General features: G+C 44.9%; 1 protein-coding gene across 1 annotated transcript in view; it reads left to right on the top strand.

The window, feature by feature from the left end:
• Positions 1-9,406: 9,406 nt before the first annotated feature.
• The window catches only part of ST6GALNAC3 (ST6 N-acetylgalactosaminide alpha-2,6-sialyltransferase 3), a 399,069-nt gene continuing 384,121 nt past the window's right edge, over positions 9,407-24,354 (top strand). Inside the window, exon 1 of the mRNA XM_043490484.1 lies at positions 9,407-10,586. Within this exon, the coding sequence (XP_043346419.1) occupies positions 10,371-10,586 (216 nt within the window). The 5' untranslated portion in view covers positions 9,407-10,370. The remainder of the gene's footprint in view (positions 10,587-24,354) is intronic.

The raw sequence follows: 24,354 nt of genomic DNA, 5'->3' as shown, positions 1-24,354 counted from the left end.
AGTGTGGGCTCGGGTGAGGCCAGGAATAATGGGTTTGGGTTGCAGGATGGGGCTCCAGGTGAGCGGAGGGGGTGAGCGGTGCCGGCTCTGGGAGGGAGTTTGGGTGCAGGAGGGGGTTCAGGGCTGCGGCAGGGGGTTAGGGTTCAGGAGGGGCTTCAGGGTGCAGACTCCAGCTGGGTGGCACTTACCTCAGGCAGCTCCCGGAAGCGGCTGGCATGTCCCTACTGCTCCTAGGTGGAGGGACCAGGGGGCTCTGCACACTGCCTGTGCCCGCAGGCGCCACCCCTGCAGCTCCAATTTGCTGGGGTTCCCAGCCAATGGGAGCCATGCTGGCGCTCAGGGCAGGGGCAGCGCACAGAGATCCCATGGCCTCCCCTGCACTAGGAGCCAGAAATGCTGGTGACTTCCAGGAGCAGCATGGAGCCAGGGCAGACAGGGAGCCTGCCTTAGCCCCGCTGCACTGCCAACCAGACTTTTAGCAGCCTGATCAGCAGTGCTGACTGGAGCCATTAGGGTCCCTTTTCGACTGGGCATTCTGGTTGAAAACCAGACACCTGGCAAACCTACCCCATTACCTTCCCTCTCTCTGCTTCTGATCCTGTGATTTTTCTAACTCCTCCCACACTACTTGTTTCCTGCAATTGTTACCCCTTTATGTATGCTCTCCTCACGCCCAGCTTTCTGCAGAGAGGTGGTCAGACAGAAGCAGGGCTGCAGGCAGGAGCAGACCGCAGAGTATAATTTGCTGGTGGCTATAGAAAGAAAGCAGCAGCCCTGCTCCCTCTGTTGGCAGGAGACAGTCTGTGCAGGGTTTGAGGAACAACTACAGTAACTTCGCACTTAAAGTCGTCCCGGTTAACGTTGTTTCATTCCCTGTGCGGCAGCTGCCCAGCAGGCTATCAGTTGCTGGCAGTTCAGCTGTCCCTCCCCGAACTGCCATTGCTGCTCCTACCCTTTGCCTTGGAGCTGCTCCCCAGAGCCTCCTGCTTCCTGTGGGGTGGGGGGGGGAAGAGAGGGAGGCTAATGTCAGGGTGTCCCCCTCCCCCCTGCTCCTGCACCCTGCTTACCCCATCTTCCATAGAGCAGGGGGACACACGACAGGGCTCAGGACAGAGGGAGCTTCCTGCCATCTCAGCTTGCTGATCAACTTAAAAAGGCAATGTACTTAGAGTGGGCTCAGCATACTTAAAGGGGTAATGTGCATCTTTCTTTCACATACACAGGATGTGTGTCTGTCTGCCATGCTGTCTCCCCTCCCTCCATTCGTGTTGCCTTGTAGAGTGTGAGGCTACATTAACAACAATGAGTTAACCTTGAGGGCTTAGCCAATTGCTAGTTCATCATTTAGCAGTAAGGCATTCCCTGGGAAATTCCCTCTAACTTCACCACCTCAACCAAGCTTCACAGTCATCATTGCTGTGTACCGGTATTAAACTGTTTGTTTAAAACTTATATTGTGTATGTATATAGTCTTTTGTCTGATGAAAAAAATTTCCCTGGAACCTAACCCCCCCTATTTACATTAATTCTTATGGGGAAATTGGATTCACTTAACATTGTTTTGCTTAAAGTCGCATTTTTCAGGAACATCACTAAGATGTTAAGCGAGGAGTTCCTGTATTTGCTAAGACCTGGTGTGAGGAGCATGTGGCTGGGTCTACACTACCACCGATATTGGTATAACTATGTCACTCGCGGGTGTGAAAAATCCACACCCCTGAGTGTTGTAGTTATACCGACCTAACTTAAGGGAGGTGGATTATCTACACCAATGGGACAAGCTCTTCAGTGAAGACCAATGCAATATTTTAAGTGTATACCTGCTCTATGGGAGCGAGCCAGGGATGAGGCAACCCCTGCCACATCCACATAGTTATAGGCCAGAGTCCTTCTTCCCAATTCAATTTCATATGGGCCTGATCTTTGGCCCATTGAAATCAGGTCTAAAAATCAACTGTGAATTCTTTCTTTAATTGAGCAGACCTCTACTAGTCGTTTCAGTTTATGTCCCTTCTCTTGTGTGTGGCCAGAGTGTCACTCTATTTTTCTAGGTGAATCAGAGGTGCCTCTGATGTTACAGGAAAAAACAGAGCTTGTAAAAAAAAAATTAATTTAGAAATTTCCCTGTGGGGAAAAAAAGGGACAATTTTTTTTCACAATCTGCCCCTCACCCCCAATCCCATTTTCCAACCAGCTCTAAGGGAAAAAAAAGCTAGAAGATAAGGCTTTTAGTAGAAAAACCTGTTCAGAAGGTAAAATCTAGAGTCCTCAAGCTGCTGCATCAGAGGAGATAGGAACTGATATGGCCACGTTAATGAACTGTTTAAAGAAAAAGGCCACTGCTTGTTCACTTTTTGAAAGAACTGAAATATCTGTTATCTCCAAAGCTTCCAAAGTGCTCTAAATTGGAATAAGGACTCCAGAAGTGGTCTCCTTAAAGACAAGATGCTCTGAGTATTTTCATCTTAAATACCAAGCAACTGGCAAACACTGTGCTCAGGGAATTGTACCACCTACTTCATTTCAGCTGCATGAGCTGTGATGTCATAGTGGAAGTCCCTTCTGCTATCTACCAAATGAGATATGGCAGATTTCCACTATTAGGTGATTAATCCCACAGCCCATATGAGTGGACTGAAATGGAGTTTCCATACGGATACAATATTTGGCTTCATGCTATAAATCTACTAAACATTAACAATCAATTAGCTAGCAATGCACCAGAGAATGCTTCTGGATACAATATTACAGCTTTGTTTTGTTTTTGCATTGAACCTGGAATTTGCACACAGGTAACTCATAACATCCTATACCCTCAGTAGAGACCCATCACACCAGACATTTTTCATTAATTAGGCCCTCAGTTGCTTCTTACAAATCCTCTGTCACAGGGCTCCTTCATACCCTTCCAGGGAGTGTGACATGCATCTGGAGCTTTACAGATGCTACTGTAAAATGAAACAAGTAAAGTGGATATGCCTGGAGGACATAATAAATGTATGCAATGCAAATTCTTCTGACTGAGCAATTTTGGGGCATCTAGAATTGTTGTCTAGCTTTTGAAGGGCTTTGTACTGCATCAGACCAGCAAGTTTGATATCTTGCCCCTGGCAATGCCTAACTCCTAACAATCAAGAACTACCCCCAGTAATACACATTGAGAAAAGAGGGGCGGTTGTTATGAGAAGAGGAATGTATTCCTTCCTGATCCCTTCAGGCAGCCTCCTGGTGCCCTGAAGTATGATGTTAGATTGTCCTTGTAACATTGTCCCAGCTTGTACAGCTACAACTTTTATTAATTGTCATAAAACTCTCACTCTTAAAAATCCATCCAAATGATTTGTCTTCTACCTTTGGCTGCAATGAATCCCCCAAATTCTCTATTTCCATTGGTCTGGTCTAAATATACTGACCTTCAATTTCATCAGTGTAAGGGACTGTAGAAGACTGTTACAGCCTAGCTAGGGAACTTCTGCTTTCTCACGCTGATAGGTTATTGTAGGACATAGAAACCCAGCTAGAACAGGCCGTGAGGCCAGTTACAACTGCTTTGCATGGCCCTCTGCCAGGTAGCGGAAAACCCCTTTTGGAAAGTACCTAATTCTATATTCATGAGTTTTTGAGTAGTGTTTATTAACGCTGGCCATCTGCCCCTCCGTCGGACTCTGTCCCAGGCAGAGCTCCAGTGTGCTGAGTTCCCCGCCTCCGTGACTGCAACGCTTGGAGTCCCCGTTGCGGGTGTGTCACTAACCTTCAGTAAAGCCAATAACTCACAGCTGTGTGTAAGCCTCATTTTTTCAGAGTACTCCTGCCAGGCCTGTGGTGCTTTGAACACCTTGGCCCAGAACAATCAGCTTCTTGTATTTGGTGACAATGCAATTTTTGAAAAGAGAGAGAGAGAAAGAAAGTCTCGTTTTCTCATTCATTCCATAATTTATACTTCTCAGTCAAATTCATTCCTCTCGCTTGTTTAAATAAAATTAGTTTTCATCATAAGCACTCTTTTTAGGTTGGCTGGCCTTCTCTAGGATTTCTAGTTGCAGTTCTAGCTGCCACACATGGGATAAGGTGATCACAGTTGTACTAGCTATTGCTGGCAGCAGTGTATGTACAATATATTCTATGCTATTTTTCATTTTGCCTAGTCCCAGCTGGAGTCTCTCAAAATTCACTTTTATTTTTTTAACTAAACTAACTAACTAACGCAACATAGTTTCACCAGAAAGTTCAACAACCTGCTACTCAGCTCCTCTGAAGACTGAGCAAATATAGGGCCACATTCTGGTTAAATGATATAGGAGAATCTCACAGACTTCAGTGAAGCTGTACACATGTATTTGAGCATTGCTTTATGGATCATAATGAACAGTGCTCCTGCACCAGTTTTGGTGGTACCACTATTTACTTCTCTCCACCTCAGGACTCTGAGGAAAAACTGTTCTTTATGACTCCTGATTGACCCAGGACAGTACCTGCTATTTCATGATTATTAATTACTCTTTAATCTCTTACAAGACACATTAAAACAAATTATATGCTATGCCTTCCATCCCACTTGATCCCAAAGCACTTTAGAAGCTATAGGTACAAGAACTGTGTCACCCTCACCCAAATATAATTCTCTCTTGGGTGGAATCCAATAGTTATTTGGATTTGCAAGGGCCAATGAGGGTGAACACAGATGTCTGGAATTTTTAGCCAAGTGATCACAACTTGTATTAAATCCACAACAGGATTACTTCTCAGGCAACCTTGTATGGCAGCAATGGACAACCCCCATCACGCTTTTCAGTGCTCAAATCCAGAACATCCAATTCCCACTGCCCACTAAAACCTTATGAGAGCCTACATTACCCAAAGCTTATCCTGGCCAGCAATCTAGAATAGCTTACAGCAGTGGTTCTCAATCTATTTACCTTTGAGGGCCATATATGCAGCTCTCTGGGAGTTATGTAGACCATATCCACACTATACTACTTGTATGCCCCTGAGGATATCACATGGGCCACAGCTGTGTGCTGATTGGGCAGCAAGTGACCCACGGATTGAAAATCACTGGCCTACAGTCTGGAAAACCACCACACCTTGTAAATGGCTCATGCTTTCCTAGGAATCCAATCCTTTTTTTCTAGGATTTACAGGAAAAAGAGCTTCACTGAAAACCTCCCTTACAGATTTGAGAACTCCCCCCTCCACAATAACTATCCTGATGAAAAGGGGTTCTGACATGACTACTGCCAGGACTACCAGCACAGATGTGTGACATCTGTATGGCACACAACAATTTCTTGACTCTGGTCACAATATCCTGGTTGAATTTACCTGCTCCATCAGCTGATAAGCGCACACATACTGGACAAAAGAATTTGGGGGAGCTGTGATCACATGCCTTAGTGTTTGGTTTCCAGCCACACCAGCAAACAATCTCATTGCCTTGTTGACTTGCTTCCTACCTGGGCAGCTGCCACAAAAGCCAAAGCACCTCTCTATATCATTTAGGTGAGATGCACTTTATACTAAGTCTTAAAGTGAATCAATTCAGTGAGCTCCAAGGGAAGAAGTTTCGACATTGAAGATGATCTGCTAAGAACACCCTGCCTCCAGCCTCAGACTTTCACATATGTAAGAAAAAGAACTTCAGCTGATGTCAAGAGCATGTGGTGAGAACGGCTGTTTCTCAGGGCACATCTACACTGCAAAAAAACCAACAACCCTGCTCCCAAAAAAAACCCTTCAGCAGTGTGTCTCAGTGCCAAGGTCAACTGATTCAGACTTGTGGGGCTTGCACTATGGGGCTAAAAACAGCACTGTAGATGTTCCTGCTCAGCCTATAGCCTGGGCTCGAGACCCCCAGCCTGACCTGTAGACATACCCCAAAGGACAGTCCCTGCCCTGACGAGCTTACGATCTAGTGGACCATGCAATGAGATCTTGAGTGAGCACAATATGTGAGGGCATTGCTGGAAGCCTGCTGAAAATTCAACTAAATTATGGCCAGATAGTTGGTATTTATGAATACTGACTAAGGTGTTCAGTTTAGGGATGGACTCAATAGTTTTGGAGGTTCAGTCTGGATAACCAGGAAGAAATGAAACTGCTGATGTGAAACTTCTCCATTCCTAGAAATCTCATCATAACCGACTTCCTGTGAGATTACTGGTATTTCCCAGAGTTGGTCAGGTTGCAAATACAGCATCCAAAGGCTTGTGTTGCAGAGCCTAAGCCAGCCTCCAAAATAAGATCCTCCTCTGGGCAGGTTCGACCATAATTCCTCACTTTAGACTTTCTTATACTTTCTTTTGATGCAGTTGATACTGGCCACTCTTGCAGCAAACTTCTGGAGTAGACAGTAGGACTGATTGAGTGTGGCCATTCCTCTGAACCTATTTCATGGCTCCCAATTCCAGATCAGATAGTGCCAACAAACTGTTAGCCAGGCATTTACAGACATCCAAATGGTGAAAGGCTTGGGTTTGATTAGAATCAGCTTGTAATATAGTTTGATCAGCTATCCCATCCCTTGTTCAGTGCGCCAGTCAGCCAGAATGTGACAAGCCAAATGCTTCACACATTTTTCTTTCCAAAAGCATTTTGTGAGGCAGTTTAATGGGATTTATCTGAGAGATGACAGTGAAAAATGCTGTGTCATTTGTTCAGATAAATAAGAAATTCTCTATTTGTTTCTCTTAGCCAACCCCCTTCCTCCTGTTTGCATGGAAAGCTTCCTAGCAGTAGAAGCAGTGCAGTTTTGTTGCACAAAGGTGAGCAGAATTTGAGGCAACTGTATGGGGTGCATATCCCCTCCTTAGAAAGGTTTGTACCATGGTACATGTGAGATGCAATATTATTACTTCTTAAAATAAATATATTCCCCACGTGTTGAGTTCACGTAACAAGTGTTAACAGCCAGCATTAAGACCCTGCTTTAGCAAAGCATTTAAGCCTGTGCTTTACTCCATCCCTATTCAGCAAAGAACATCAGCAAATGCTTAACTTTTAGCATATTCCACTGAAGCCAATGGGACTTGAGCATGTGCTAAAGTGATTTGCTGAATGTGGACAAACTGCTAGATTGGGAATTTAATCTGGCAGCAACTCATTTAACTGATACAAGGGATTCAGTGGTCAGGGAACCATCTCTCCCTCTACAGATTAACTTCTGCAGAGAACTGATTGAAAATGACAAACTTCACCACTTGTTTTCCTTAAGTCTCTTGCTCTGAGTACTCTGTTTACTCTTTTAGGGCCCCAGGGTTTACCTCAGTATATATGCACAGAAGGGGAGCTTAGCCTGAGAAAAATGGATGTTCTGCCCCAGTGGCATATGTCCCCCTCTTCCCTTGACCCCCAGGAAGTCAGTATGCAGGATTTTGGCTTTACTGACCTCAAGAGGGACTGATCCTGTATTAGTTTGTACTGCTTCTCCCTCTATAATGTATAGCTTGCCTTTAAGCTGGTTTTGGAAACAGTTGCACTCAGGGAAGCATCTGGAAACATGGATCTTGCAAGAGCCATGCTTTCTAGAGGCTTGGGAGAGCTAGTGGGTGTGGGGCTGCAGAGCAGAAGCAAGGGATCTCCAGGTGGATGCCCCTGGGCTCTCTGACATCCACAGATTTCTGGCAGCAGAACTTCTACTTATTTCTACCAAGTGATGGGAGCAGAGTGTGGGTCTTAGGTCCTGATCCTCTAAGGTATTTAGGCACCTAACTCCCATTGAAGATCATAGAATTTCAGAGTTGGAATAGACCTTAGCAGGTCATCTAGACCAACCCCCTGCTTAAAACAGGACCAATCCTCAATTTTTGCCCCAGATCCCTAAATGGCCCCCTCAAGGATTGAACTCACAACCCTGGTTTAGCAGGCCAATGCTCAAACCACTGAGCTATCTCTCCCCCCACACACTAAGGATCTGGGCCTTAGTGTTTCAAACCAAAAAAAGGAAGACCTCATAGGAAATTCTGTGAGTTACAAATTGAAATTTCCTTTTCCCTCTACAAATTATACTGCATGGGGGAGAATTAGGCCCTTGAATACTGCTACTCCCCTGTTACAGTCCAGTTAAGCTCTCAGACTCAGAACTATTCTATACTATTCTTTTGTGTGTTCAATATCTTTTTTAGTATGAACCAGAAAAATGGGACATAGGAAGTGTAATGATACTAGGAGTAATAGCAAAAGGTTACAGCAAGGGCATTGGCTATCTGGGCCAGAGCTAGTTTTGGTAACACTTCTAAGGTTGTGGGAGGGTTTCTGAATGGGAGAGAAATAGGTTGAGTGTCATGTCTCTCCAGTTACTCAGCACAGCAGCAAGATAAGGAATTTCATTTTTGACATTAATATAGGGACATTGTGAGTGACTGCATGAGCCTAAGATTGACTTTGGTTGTGCCCCCATCAACAAACAATTGGGAATGTAGCAAGAACAAAAAGCCCTTTGAATTTCAAAAATGAGAATATTTGCGCTGTGCAAATGTAAATGACATCTTACACAACTTCCAGTTCCTGCATTGGGCAGCAAGAGCTTCATGTTTGCATTCAGATTTACTTTTCAGCTACCAGGAAAATAAGGTAGGAGAGTTTATTTGGTTTTAGGAGTTAGTTTAAAAGAGTCTACTGCAGTTTTGTACACTTACTATAATAGATACCTCCAGGGTCCTCTCAACAGCACTGTAGTCATCAGTGGGTGAGACAATTATTGATTCAAGTGATATACCGGGATTTGGAGTCCTATCTAATCACGACTGTAATAAACTCTCATATTTATGACCAGTAAACAGAAAATCTTTCATAGTAAAATATATTTATGCACATTTGAACATTGCTAAAGAGTAGGGCAGGCAAGCTAAAGTATTGTGTGCATCTATATCTGGCTATACTTTTTATTTCCTTTTAGTGTTATTACTACACTTCTTATTCTCAGAGATAGGCCTGACCAGTTGGTTCATATAACAACCTTCCCCTGAGATACTGCAATCAGACATCTGTTTAGAACTCACCCTTAAATGCCCACTCAATGTTATTAGATCACACCACTTTTATCACCTTTCTCTCTCCACAAGTGTATCTTTTCTCACTAGTTGTAGAGTGCCGAGTTTTGGTTTTCTGAGTAGGGGCACACAGGGATTATTTTTTATTGCCTTCAGCTGGCTTCCCCAGAACTCCTGGCTCTTAATGAAAAATCATCCTTTTCCAATGTTTTCCCCCAATACTATGCTTTCAATAGCTCAGGAAAGCCTTTAAATCAATCAAAGATTTTCAGAAGTGCTGAGTACCCACAACTCCAATTGGCTTCAGCTGGAGTTGTGAATACTCAGCACTTCTGAAACTCAGCTTCCAAGAATTTAACTGGTAACACATGCTCTTTGTTAGTACTGGCTCCAGCCCACCTGTGTTGATTTGCTGCTTTACTAGCCATGCACTCAGGCTATCCTAGACTAGTATAGCAGGAATGATTGTCTATTGAGATTTGTGTTTTATAGGAAGGTGCTTGACTTAGGGAAGTGAAAGGGCAATATTTAAACTGCTTTTAACAGCCCTTCCCTCTCCCCCACAAACCAGGGTGCTGAGGATAAAGGGAAGCTAATCTGTAGAAAAAGAAAGGTAACAAATATACTACTACTACTAATAATAATAATAATAATAAAAAGAGCTCTATTCACCTAAATCTGGTGGGCTGCAGGCTACTATTCTCTCTTCAGAGATATTTTCTTGCTTATATTTAACATTCTGTGTACCCTTTAGCATAACTCTAATGTGCCCTCTGTCCAAACAGAAAAGGAATCATGCTACAGCTTGGGTCCTGTGCCCTAGGGTTTGCCTTAACCAAGTCAGAATCATGTTGGCTCAGCTCTGTAACTACTCATTGGGACAAAGATTAGTATCATGCTCCATCATGCAAGCCCCATACATTGCAAGAGTGGCCTATCTGGCAATGTAGTTGAGAGAGAGAGCTCTGTAATAGGCTTAACCCTGTTAGAAGCCACCTACCAGTTGAAGTTTCGTGATGCAACTCTGGGAGCTCCGGTTGTAAGCTGCTTCTCTGGTGACCAACTTTGTTTGACAAACCACTCTCTGATCCATCTGAAAACTGAGCATCTATCTACTATTTAGCTATCAATAACTAGAGTGGTGTCAAGAGTTAGCAGAGATTTCCAGCTGACCAGCAGCAACCATCAAGGCTTATGGCAGAATTTCAACACCTCTCACCAATCTGCAAATTCAGTAGAGTGACAACCAGTGCCAAGAAAAAAACCCCACAAGGGTTAAAAGAGGTCTACAGGAAGTCCAAGGATGTTGACTGCACGCCTGGGAAGGCATCATTTATTGTCCATTTTATAAGGAAAGGAACCATATTATGAAAGACATCCCCAATGCAAGGTGGGGAATACAGAATGGATATGGCCTTGGCCTCTACTGTTGCTGTGTCCAGGGAGCTGACCTCTGAGATCAGCAAGACCCAAGCCACTGCCTTGGACTATAGAACTTCTTCCTCAGTCTCAGCATCTGTTTGGAGACCTGCTGGCCTATCCTCTTCAGAGACAGAGGTCAATGAGGATGTTGTGGAGGACAAGCCCCATCCCAACCCGGCAAGTTGCTGTTTTTTAATTATGCTACTTTATTCTACCTCTGAAACTGGGCAGGGGTAGATTAAGGCAGGATTCTTGGATCTGGGACCATTGTGTAAAGAGGAGGCTGATACATTAGTAAGAAACCAGTTCAATAGTGTCCACACTCTCATTGAAATCATTACGAGTGATTCACATAGTATGGAGAAGCTACCCTAAGGGTGTATGACATTCTGTAGCTAAGATATTACTGAAATCAGAAGACCACAGCAGAATGAGACTTGTCCAACTGTTAAGAGTTGTATAAAAGAGATGGTGAGGTGCATACTAGCAGTAATGACTATAATTCCTCCTTGCACCAACTTTTCACAGTGATAACTTCACTTAACCTAATAACAGGTTTCAGAGTAGCAGCCGTGTTAGTCTGTATTCGCAAAAAGAAAAGGAGTACTTGTGGCACCTTAGAGACTAACAAATTTATTTGAGCATAAGCTTTCATCTGATGAAGTGAGCTGTAGCTCACGAAAGCTTATGCTCAAATAAATTTGTTAGTCTCTAAGGTGCCACAAGTACTCCTTTTCTTTTCACTTAACCTGTCTGCAAGCATGATTGAGCTAGAGAGAGGGCACTAGAGTGCTCTGATAGTACATCCTTGCTGATGTTCAATGTGCATACAGGCTTCAAAAACTTTAATTACTGTCTCATCCTCTGTGCTTATTTGTTTTGCTTGTGAGCAATGTGTCTTCTAACTGAACCAAGACAATTTCAGATGGGAATAAAAGCAGCCCTGATTCAGCTGAATACATAAAAGGTGGACTTGGGTTTCCAGGGTGTAGCAATGTCTTGAGAAGAAATGTTTTGTTCTCTCCTGTGTCTTTTTTTTTTATGTACCTCAGAAGGGCTTTCTAATGTAGTATTAGCAGTAGTGAGTGTGACCTGTGACTATCTGATAGAAAAATCTATAGAACATTAAGCCACAATAAATTGAAGTCAATACAGCAGGCAGAGTGGTCTGGCTATTTCCTGGTTGCTTGGCTAGCATGACTCTTATTTGTAGTGATAATACAACTTGGCACTAGCTTAACATTTCACATCTTCAGAGTGCTGTAAAAGCAATTATTAAACCCTTCCATCACCACTTTAAGAAACATATCTTTGGCTTCTGACCCTTACATCTTCACCCTGTGCCTTTATTTTTTCAGTTCTGCAAATTTGGGGATATAGCTTGTATAAAAGACACAGGCGGAGCTGCAATTCCTGAGAGATTCAGCCAGGGGTGAAAGTAACTTAAAGAACTTACCGGTATGCAGGGCAGCCAGGGTCCTGGGCAAGGAGGGTGGCTCTGGGCCCCTGGAAGGGGTGGGGGTGGGGCTTGGGCCAGACTCCCCCAGCCAGCCCTTCAGCGCTGCCTGGCCCATGCCACCCTGGTCTCCGGCAGCGATTTAAAGGGCCAAGGTTCTAGCCACGGTAGCAGCAGTGGTGGTGATTTAAAGGGCACGGGGCTATGGCCACTGCCGGGATCCCTGGGCCCTTTTAAATTGCTGGGCCCCAGGACAGCTGTCCCTTTTGCCCTCCCCCATCAGCATCCCTGCTGGTTTGGTTGGATATGTACCAGCAGCCACTTACCAGTACCGCACTTACCACTTTCTGACTGGACTGGCTTCCTTTTATCTCTTGATGCAGCACAGAAGGTGCAGCCTGGCCATAGAGCAAAAGTGGCTTAAGTTAGTTTGTACCACCCACATTCTGGGCTGATGAAGGTATCAAAATCATCTTTGGGGTAAGTTAGAGCAGCCCCCCTGCTTTTCTAATTTATGGCAGCCTCTGGGCTGTACTGTGGTCCATTCCTGTAATGCTCAGTACAACCCCCTTTTGCCCCAGCCCTGTCTTCTCCCTTTATGCTAGGGTCTGCGAAGGAGGCCGGGTAGACCAGCCTACATCTGTCCTACCCTGCTCCTGTATTGGAAGAATGATCTTCCTGGCCCATTGTGGCACCTATGTGGTTCCTATACCCTGCTAGAGTAGGGGGCCAGAATCAGCCCTGCTATATACAGTAAAGTTGTCATTGCTGTAGTCTAGCAGGTTCTAATGTTAAACATATATTTGTGAATTAGAAGTGTGAGGCTCTCACAATATTTCTGGAAGTAATGGAGAGCTAACAACATTACCCACGAGGTCTGGTTACTTTACTATATATAGAGTGTTTGTAGGGCTGGACCAGATCCCTACTATCCAGATTAGTTTTCTAGTTTCTGGTTTAAAGTGATGTTCAACAATGAAATATTAAAGGTGCTTCCTGTGGTTACCAGGATGAACTGGAGATGAATTTTCAAGTTTTATGTGAGTGCAGGAGGAAGTAAAAATGTGCAGATAGAATCAGGGAGGGGAAAGAGTGGTTTGATTTGAGGACTTGGCATGAAAAAGTGAAATCTGTGCCCCAAATCCCCAGAAGAAATCTGGCTGGAACTGGGAAATGATTCCCAGCCCAAACATGTAAGTACTCAAGTGTTTGCACCAACTGCAGGATTTGGGAATCTCGTATAGTTATTACTGCAGAATGAAATAAGTTAGTCCTGCCCAACGCTCCTGGTTTGGCAAATCAGCCACAGAACAGCAAAATTTGGCAAAAGAGCTGTCTCCTCTCATCCCCAAAAGGGTTTTGCAGTTTCTTTATTACTAATTACTTTATAAGCATGATCTCTAATGTTACTCCACACCTAGACATGAGCGCTGTACTTTTCAGACTAGCATTTCATTCCCCTGAAGCATTTTACTAGAGGAGGGACAGACAAGCTCTTGATTCTGTATCCTGGGGGGGATATGAGGCTTGGATGGCAAATCCATACCCCTGAGCGATCTAGTTATACTGACCTAACCCCAGTGTAGACCAGGGGTGGGCAAACTTTTTGGCCTGAGGGCCACAATGGGGTTGCGAAACTGTATGGAGGGCTGGGTAGGGAAGGCTGTGCCTCCCCCAACAGCCTGGCCTCTGCCCCCTATCTGCCTCCTCCCACTTCCCGCCCCATGACTACCCATCTCAGAACCCCTCATCCATCCAACCCCCCTGCTCCTTGTCCCCTGACTACCCCCTCCTGGGATGCAACCCCCTATCCAACCCCCCCATCCCCTGTTTGCCCTGACCCCTATCTACACCCCTGCCCCCTGACAGGTCCCCTGGGACTCCCACGCCTATCCAACCATTCTCTCTCCCCTGACAGGCCCCTTGGAACCCCACCCCCTATCCAACCTCCCTCCCCCACCCCCAGTTCCCTGTCCCCTGACCGCCCCCCCTTCCAGAACTTCTGTGCCATACAACCACCACCTGTCCCCTGACTGCCCCCCCAGGGCTCCCTGCCCCTTAATCCAACTCCCCCTCCAACCCCCTTACCATGCCGCTCAGAGTGGCAGGACTGGCAGCCTTGCCACCTGGCCGGAACCTGCTATGCTGCTGGCAGGAGCTTGCAGCCCCCCCACCCAGAGCACAGGTGACATGGCGAGCTGAGGCTGCGTGGGAGGGGGGACTGCTGGGGAGGGGCCAGGGGCTAGCCTCCCCGGCTGGGAGCTCAAGGGCCGGGCAGGATGGTCCCACGGGCCGGATGTGACCTGTGGGCCGTAGTTTGCCCACCACTGGCATAGGCAGGGCAATGTCCATGAGAGGCTTCTCCTGTCAGCATAGCTACCACCCTCAGGAAGGTGAAGTATCTCTGCCAATGGGAGAAGCTCTCCTGTCGACATAGGTAGCCTCTTCACTAAGCATTACAGCGATGCAGCTCTGTAAGTGTAGACAAACTCTAAAGTGGAGTAGCAGTATGTGCTGTTCCACTTCCAGCCACAAACCAAACTCTGTCCCTTGGAGAAACCAGAACACGTCACCACTTAAAATATTTTGAGAAGGGCAGTGTTGAATTTGCTGTGCTGGGCTTCTAAGGCTCAGATCCTGCTCCGTGGGCCTCAGATGTGTTTCAGGGCTCCAATAGAGTGCTCCAATTTGTGATCTCTTGAGAAGACTCCTATTATATGATGCAGATCTTTATGGCATCTTTGTCCCTCTCCTTTCTATAGATTTTGATCAGCTGTGAAATAGTTAACTCTGGATATTTTAAATTAGTATTGTTCGGCTTCCATGCCAACATCCCCACTGAAGTTCACCAGGGAAGGTCCCATCTCTCAAAGCTACTGTTTCAGGCTGCCAGCAGATTTGTACAGAAAACCCTGTTTACATTCAGTTCCTATTTTAAAGTTAATCTTCACAATCATAAGAGCGAGAGCCAGTGAAAGCCCAGAGTACAAACCCCACTAACTTGTGATCACTGAAGTCAGGGCTTGTCTTCCCTGCAACACTTAGCTCGAGTTAGTATATTCAAATTACTACACTTGAGCCAGCCCAGCTCAAGGGAGAGCAACCGCACTTCAGAACAACACTGGAATTACACAGAGTGATTTGATTAGTGGCACAGAGTGGTTGGATTAGCTGCTGCTGAGCTGTAACTTGAATTGTCACATCCCCACTGCACTACTAGCTCACTGGAGCTTCAACCCCCACAGGCTACGTAGCTTGAGTTGAAGGCACCACTTAACTCAAGCTAGAGACTTGTGTGTGTGGACCTGGGATGAGGTAGGGGCACCACTTGTTCTAACTCAAGCTAACTGCTGTGAAGTCACACCCTCAGACAGTACTCTTGCCACTGTTGTAATAAAATTGACTGAGATCCTCAACCTAGTGAATGTGCTACATACTGTATTTTTTTTTTTTTTTTGCCCTTTGTCAAGAACTGTGTTGCTTTCTGTATCCAATAGAAAGGGCTGGCCTTTGGGAAAATGACTCCAGCTATCTACCTCTGCAGGGGCGAATCCAGCTGCCTGCACCTCCCCACCAGGCTAACAGCTCCAGGAGGCATTGCCCACTCCTGTTGCCATCAGCCCTGGCCTGCCAGCTTGTGGCACTTAGACAGCATGACCATGGCACCCTAGGCAGTCACCCACGTCGCCTACCCGTAAGGCTGGCCCAGCTGGTAGAAATATCTTTCCCTTTGCTGCAAATTACTGAACAATTGTGGGCCTTGAGAGTGTTTAGGGATTAGCTAAGTGTTTATACAGTGCTTTGGAGATATAAAATGCTGTGCAAATGTCAAGATTCAAAGATAGACTGCAAAGGAAATACAACTTATTGAATTTTTAGAAACAACACATTGGATAATGTTAAGTCTGTTATTCAAAGTTAAAATGAAAGTCACACTCAACTTTCCCAAAATGTTAAAAGTAAACTGTGTGGAAAACTTCTTAACACATTCTGTAGAACTTAATATGCAGAAACTGTTGTTTCATAGACATTACTCCATTCTGTATTGAGTTCTACAGGTTTTTAGAGTAAAGTACTTCCTTTAGAAGTTTTTAAACCTTGGTGTTTGTGATAGAAGCAGCAGTCACAGCCCGGGACTTGTTTGATCACTGTAAACCAGCCTAATTTGACTCCTGACTGAGATTGCTGCTTCTGATACCATTGATGCAACCTCAAGCATATTTTACATATCCTTTTTTGTTAGTGAATTGTGTGTCGTAGAATAAGATTTTTTTTTTTTTTACATTGGAACACAGAAGACCACGCAGCACAGAGCAACATATCCTGATGGAAAAGTCCTATAGAGTTCAACAGAGAATTATAACCTTTCAGTATAATTTGGTTGAATTCTATAGCAGGGTTATACAGTATGACTTAAAATTTCTACAGAAAGAATATCCTACTGTAGACATCATATGTCACTGAGTTATCACAAAACATGACATGTTAATTTTGAAATGTCTTTTTGGGGCCGAGCATTTATCATTTTGTATACAGTGGTCATCACTTAAAAATATCTTTGTGGGTTTTTTTTCTTTGCCATTGATCTTGCTGTGTTTTCTATTCAAGTATAGTACATAATAAAAATATGATGGCAAACTTCATGACTGCAAAGTGATAAATGTGATTTGATTTTTTTTTTTGGTTTGTTTCTGAATATTTTCTACTGTAGATCTTGTTTGACAATGATTGGTTTACCACCAGTAATATTTTAACAAAAGCTAAAGGATCTTAATATGGGTCTAAATTGGTGCCATCAGACACTGTTTCTGCTTCTCTAATATGTTACACATTATTAGACAGCATAAATGTGATATCTTATACCTCTTTGATTCTGTGGCTAACTATGAGGTTGGAAAAAATATTTTGGTTCTGTTGCAGTGAAATTTTTCTTGTTTCCCATAACAATATTTTACCACAATTGAACTGATTTAGCATAATCCCTGTAATAAATTCTGAGACTGGAATGTCATAAAAGGATTGTAAAAGAAAACAAAAACTTGCTTACAAAGCCAACATTTCAGGAGAGAGATTGAAGATAAGGGTTTTATACAACTTCTGGTAAAATGTAGTGAAAATGAAGTAATTGTCACCAGCATGAAACCTAATATGCTTGCTACTTACCAGACTTCTAATTGGTTTGTGGAGAAGCAGTCAATAATGGTCATGTATTTTCTATGTAAGAGGATTGTTTAAACTCTGAATAAAGTGAAAACTCCAAACTAGGGACGAAGTCTTCACTGTTGGAAAGAGGTTTTGTGGGGGCTTAGCACAGGCTTATATACCACTTAAACATTATTTTCACTCTGAGTCATAGTAGCATGTGCATCATGTTAGTTCCAACTAGGACATGGGTTGGATGGGAGAGGTAACTAGTGGCTGGAATGGGGAAGATCCTGTATGGAAAATCTAGGAATGGCCAAACTTGAGGATAAAGCATAGGAGAGCTTTATGTTCTGCTAGGTTTACCAAAAAAGCTAAACTTCAAAAGGGGTAAGTTTAGACTGCATATTCTGTTGAGACCAGGGTGGGAATTTCAATGGCTCACAATCCACAATGAGCTAACTTTTATTTAAGGAAATATTAATATTTTTGGATTTTCAAAATGAAACTGAGTATAAAGGGAAGCGATTGAGGTTCAGGTTTCAGAGTAGCTGCTGTGTTAATCTGTATTTGCAAAAAGAAAAGGAATACACTTGTGCCACCTTGGAGACTAACAAATTTATTTGAGCATAAGCTTTTATGAGCTACAGCTCACTTCATTGGATGCATTCACTGGAAAATACAGGGGGGAGATTTTATATACACAGAGCACATGAAACGATGGATGTTACCATACACACTGTAACGAGAGTGATCACTAAAGGTGAGCTATTACCAGCAGGAGAGCGGGAGGTGGGACGACATTTTGTAGTGATAATCAAGGTGGGCCATTTCCAGCAGCTGACAAGAACATCTGAGGAACGGTGGGGGTGGGGAATAAACATGGGGAAATTGTTTTACTTTGTGTAATGACCCATCCACCAGTCTTTATTCAAGCCTAAGTTAATTGTATCCAGTATTCAAATTAATTCCAATTCAGCAGTCTCTCGTTGGAGTCTGTTTTTGAAGTTTTTTGTTGAAGAATTGCAACTTTTAGGTCTGTAATCAAGTGACCGGAGAGTCTGAAGTGTTCTCCAACTGGTTTTTAAATGTTATAATTCTTGACATCTGATTTGTGTCCATTTATTCTTTTACATAGAGACTGTCCAGTTTGATCAATGTACATGGCAGAGGGGCATTGCTGGCACATAATGGCATATATCACATTGGTAGATGTGCAGGTGAACGAGTCTCTGATAGTGTGGCTGATGTGATTAGGCCCTATGATGTTGTCCCCCGAATAGATATGTGGACACAGTTGGCAACGGGCTTTGTTGCAAGGATAGGTTCTTGGGTTAGTGGTTCTGTTGTGTGGTGTGTGGTTGCTAGTGAGTATTTGCTTCAGATTGGGGGGGCTGTCTGTAAGCAAGGACTGGCCTGTCTCCCAAGATCTGTGAGAGTGATGGGTCGACCTTCAGGATAGGTTGTAGATCCTTGATGATGCGTTGGAGAGATTTTAGTTGGGGGCTGAAGGTGACGGCTAGTGACCTTCTGTTGTTTTTCTTTGTTGGGTTTTTCTTTAGTAGGTGACTTCTGGGTACTCTTCTGGCTCTGTCAATGTGTTTCTTCACTTCAGCAGGTGGGTACTGTAGTTGTAAGGATGCTTGATAGAGATCTTGTAGGTGTTTGTCTCTGTCTGAGGAGTTAGAGCAAATGTGGTTGTATCGTAGAGCTTGGCTGTAGACAATGGATTGTGTGGTGTGGTCTGGATGAAAGTTGGAGACATGTAGGTAGGAATAGCGGTCAGTAGGTTTCCTGTATAAGGTGGTGTTTGTGACCATCGCTTATTAGCACCGTAGTGTCCATGAAGTGGATCTCTTGTGTGGACTGGTCCAGGCTGAGGTTGATGGTGGGATGGAAATTGTTGAAATCATGGTGGAATTCCTCAAGGGCTTCTTTTCCATGGGTCCAGATGATGAAGATGTCATCAACATAGTGCAAGTAGAGTAGGGGCATTGGGGGACAAGAGCTGAGGAAGTGTTGTTCTAAGCCAGCCATAAAAATGTTGGTATATTGTGGGGCCATGCGGATACCCATAGCAGTGCCACTGATTTGAAGGTATCCTTGTAATACCTTTCAAGCATAGTTTTACTCACACTGTAACTGTTCAGTCTTTGAGGATGTCTTCTGAGGATGGATTTTCTTAAGCCAAGTAATTTGGCATGCTTTGAATGTACCAAATGGATAAAATCACAAATCTGTCTCTCCAGATTTCTATATGGTGCCCACTGTCATGATATTTGTAGGTATGTCGACACTGCAGCTGGGTATGTGCCTCTCAGTCCAGGCAGACAGATGCATGTTAGTTCTGCTCTAGCTAGTGTGCTGAAAATAGCAGTATAGTCATTGTGGGATGGGTGGCAGTTGGGCTAGCCATTTGCACGCAAACCCGGGGTTGGCAGGCTTGGACGTCGGCAGCGAGCTGAAGCTGCTGCACATACCACAGTGTCCAGACTGTTATTTTTAGCACACGCACTCAAGCAGAGCTATTGCAAGTCAGTCTGCTCAGCCTGGGATGCTTGCTCCCAGCTGCTGTGTAGACATACCCTGAGTGCCTTACAAAACAGGTAATGTGTTTCCAGCCTCCATAGGGTACTTTCTCACAGGTCGGCTCTTCTTGTTTTGCCAACAGGAGCACGAAACCAAAGCTCCAATTGCAAGGCTTTGGGGGTGTCAGTTTCTGACCTAGGGTCACTGTCGCACATGAGTAGAGTGCTACCAAATTCATGGCCATGAAAAATGCATCACGGACCATGAAATCTGGTCTCCCCCTGTGAAATCTGGTCTTTTGTGTGCTTTTACCCTATACTATACTGATTTCACAGGCGAGACCAGCATTTCTCAAATTGGGGTTCTGACCCAAAAGGGAGTTGCAAAGGAGGTTGCAAAGTTATTTTAGGGGTTCATGGTATTGCCACCCTTACTTCTGCGCTGCCTTCAGAGCTGGGTGGCTGGACAGCGGCAGCTGTTGGCAACACCCTGCCAGCAACAGCGCAGAAGTAAGGGTGGCAATACCATACCACATAACCCTTACTTCTGTGCTGCTGTCTTCACAGCTGGGCGGCCAAAGAGTGGCGGCTGCTGACTGAGGGCCCAGCGCTGCAGGCAGCAGCGCAGAAGTAAGGGTGGCAACACCATGCTATGCCATTCTGACTTCTGCACTACTGCTGGTGGCAGCTCTGCCTTCAGAGCTGGGCTCCTGGCCAGCAGTCACCGCTCTCCGGCTGCCCAGCTCTGAAGGCAGAGCCGCCACCGGCATCAGCACAGAAATAATGGTAGCAGTACCGCAACCCCCCTACAATAACCTTGCAACTCCCCCATGCACACAACTCCTTTTTGGGTCAGGATCCCAACAATTACAACTCTGTGAAATTTCAGATTTAAATTTACAATTTAATGACCATGAAATTGACTAGAATGGACCATGAATTTGCTAGGGCCCACACATGGGGTTGACCTGACGTGAGTCCTCCCCTGGCTTTCCTGGGAGAAGCAGCCAAGGCTCACAAACAAACCCTTTGGTAAGTAGGTACCATACATCATTCACAGAAGAAATATGAAGATAGCTATATCCAACCACTGTAATTTATGCAGGAAGGCTTAGTAGATTTGACTAGGTTATGAATTTATACTACTTCCATTCATTTACTTATTACAATGCCAGGCTATTATTCAACTGCTTCCCAGCACTGTCAGCGAATGTCCAATTTGCAGCCACTGTACCATTAAATTACTAAACATGAGTTTTAGCTATCTGTGTTTACGTTAATAAGTATTCCATTAATATTGAATTACTTGGCTCAGAATACAGCCATATCAGATATTTAGATTGACTTGTACAAATATTTGTATTATGGTACATGTCAGAAAAACAATCATTTGAAATTTGTATTGTGAAGACCTGTGTGAATTAAATGTATATGAAGAAAGGTAGTTTAATGGGGAGATTGAGGCAGGGGATTCACAATAAATCTTCCTCTCTTTCTAGCTGTCCAGGGAAAAGGGAACTTATTCATAGTGACAGCCAGGAGCCCAGTCTTGGTTTGTTCTGAAATTAAGAGAGACTTCAGTGCAATGAAGAACACAGCCAACAAGCCACTGATGTATACCCATGTGAAACACAGTGCAATCTAATTTTCTTAAGAGTGCTTTATACACAGTGTTGCAAACTGTTTTAATGATAGACAGTCCTAAGCTAAGAAAGAAGGTGTTAAGGCAAGAGTCAAGAAGACTGGCATCAGCTCGTATAAGATACAAAGAAGAATGACTGCACCACAAAGATTTATTTGAGGGTGCTGAGACAGCTGGGGCATAAAGTCTGAGTGAGTGAGTAGATATGATGTCTGAGGGGCAGAGTAGAGCAACTCCATAGAGCCTCGAAAAACCAAGAGAGCAATTTTAAGTGTGTTGAAAAGGATATAAAGGTGACAAAGGACTATTTGTTTCCTTGAGTGAGAAATTTAGTTTGGGTGCAGAAATCTACAAAGGGAAAAGAACTGGGATGTTTTAAAGGATGCAGCTCTGAGCAGGGCTTCCAACCCACTCTGATTTGTGGTGTGTGTGTTTTCTTCTTTAATCATTGCTAAGGCTAAGATTTGTCATGGATATTTTTTATTAAAAGTCACAGATGGTTCACGGGCAATAAAGAGAAATTCACGGAAGCCCGTGACCTGTCCCTGACTTGCTAAAAATATCCATGAAAAATGGGAAGGGACTGGGCAACTGCGGGGTGGCGGGGAGCTCTGGGGCCCCCACCACCTGTGGAGGCTCAGAGCTCCAGGGTCCCCTTGCCCCTGCTGGCAGAGGGGAGCTGCGGTGTGCCCCCGCTGCCCATGGTGGCTGGGAGCTGCTGGGTGCCCCCGCTGCCTCAGGCATCAGGGGTACCTCACAGCTCCCTGCCACTGCAGGAGGCAGCAGGACCCTGCAGCTCCCAGCTATGGGGGCTGAAGTCACGGAGGCCTTTGGAAGTCATGGGTTTCATGACTTCCAGAGACCTCCATGATAAAATCATAGCCTTAATTAAAAGGTGGGAGACAGGCTCTTTTAGTTCCAGTGAGTTGATAGGCTATAATTATCTATAACTTGGCATTATCTGCATGCATCCTCCCCTTCATCTTGCTGCCCCCACCCCTTGTTTGTAGAAACCAGAGACTTCTCACCTGGACCTATCCAGGCCCTTCCTCTTGCTGCGAACCCAGAGAGCATGATGTTTTCTTCTAGGCTTCTGTGGTGGGCCTGTAAAGTCTGCTCTCTTATTGGTCAGACCTGATCCTGGGAAGTGCAACACGTGGCCCACGTCCAGCAAATAGTGAGCTTGTTTTGTTACGAAAACGGACCAATTCTTTCTAGTGATGCCAACGTTTGCATGGGAGATGGGGGTAGACTATCATCTTGACAGCATTTGTCCAACTCCTTACTGTCAAATTGTGCTATCCTCAACTTGATGATGTTTTCAGTTTATGGAGTAATAACTGTCCTGAGTTGACCAAACCCAAGCCTGAGGTTCTTGGCCCAGGACAGTTATTCCCTTATTAAAAGGTAATACAAAGTACTCCCAAGTTAGAACACTGACTCATCTTTCACTCAGCACATTGCGGTGAGTTGGCACAGAGCAGTAAGCTGAGGGGTGAACTTTTGCTAGCAGTGGATGAAGTATTCACAGTAGGAACTGAAAACTGCTGTACAGCTGAGTCAGAAACAGCACTGCATTTCTCTGCCCTTCCCTCCCCTTCTAGTGCATGTGATATTTCATTTCTGTCAGAATGAAAAGGGACCTGAGGGCAAGCTGGAAAGGAGGGTAGCAGGACTATATGGCAGGGGTGACCAAACTTACTGGCCCTCCAAGCTGCATACAACAATCTTCAGAAGTTCAAGAGCTGGGGTACACCTGCCAGGAGCTGGGGCTCAGGGCTTCAGTCTCATTCCTGCTGAAGCCCCAAGCCCTGGCATGTGCACCCTACAGGCTGAAGCCCTGAAACCCTCCTCCCCACTGGACAGAAGTTCCTACCGCACCACCCTACTGCAAGGCAGAGGTCCCTAGCTCATGTCCCCTCCCCACATCTGATAGGCAGAGAATGGGGGGGTCAGAGGGGGCTTGTGAGCCACACTTTAATGGTAAAAGAGCCTCATGTGGCTCGCGAGCCACAGTTTAGCCACCACTGATCTGTGGGGAAGGGGTAGGTAAAAACAATTCTGCTGACTCAGCGGTCACCCTATCCTCTCACAGGGAGAGTCACTGTTAAGTACAAGCAGTGAATGCATTGGTGGAGGTGGGATGGATGTTTAAGAGCTACAATGATCTGTTTACTGTTCTACCAAGTTAGCTATTCAATGTATGTTGGCTGTGAAGGGAGGTGCGCCTGGGTGCAGCTCTGTTCGAGCATGATCATGCACTCTTTGCTGTGTCTGGGCTGACTTTGTGCACACTTAGAAGGTTTGATAATAGTAACCTGATTCTCCAGGAGTACCTGGCTGTGCTTACTCACAGTCTTGCATGCACATCCAGCTTCTCTGAATGCTGCGCCTACAACCTCTACCAAACCAGCGGGTCGCGTTGCCTTTGACTTCTCTAGGAGCAGGATTGGGCCCTAACCATTTCCAGTTGGACTGCACTCTCTGTGAGCCACCCCATATTGTTACAGCTCACATGGAATACGTTAATTTTTGGGTTCCAGAGTTGTTCTTATTCATTGTTGATGCAAATGAGGCCTCTTGCTACTGTCTCAGGCTCCTGTTGCTGGCTAGTCATGCTGTGAAGCCTTACTAAGGCAACGCTTCACTGAATGGCGCATTCTCAATAAAAATAAGGTACTCTGAGAAACCTTCAAATGACTGCTTCATTTGGTAACACATTCCAGTGTTTCACCACCCTCCTACTGAAAAAGTTTTTCCTAATATCCAACCTAAACCTCCTCCACTGCAACTTGAGACCATTAGTCCTCGTTATGTCATCTGCTACCACTGAGAACAGTCTAGATCCATCCTCTTTGGAACCCCCTTTCAGGTAGTTGAAAGCAGCTATCAAATCCCCCCTCATTCTTCTCTTCTGCAGACTAAACAATCCCAGTTCCCTCAGCCTCTCCTCATAAGTCATGTGTTCCAGTCCCCTAATCATTTTTGTTGCCCTCCGCTGGACATTTTCCAATTTTTCTACATCCTTCTTGTAGTGTGGGGCCCAAAACTGGACACAGTACTCCAGATGAGGCCTCACCAATGTCGAATAGAGGGGAACAATCACGTCCCTCGATATGCTGTCAATGCCCCTACTTATACATCCCAAAATGCCATTGGCCGCCTTGGCAACAAGGG

Source organism: Dermochelys coriacea, chromosome 8 (assembly GCF_009764565.3).
Source record: "Dermochelys coriacea isolate rDerCor1 chromosome 8, rDerCor1.pri.v4, whole genome shotgun sequence".
Classification (NCBI taxonomy): Eukaryota; Metazoa; Chordata; order Testudines; family Dermochelyidae; genus Dermochelys; species Dermochelys coriacea.
Note: the sequence above shows the minus strand (reverse complement) of the source record. Positions and strands in the feature narration are given on the sequence as shown.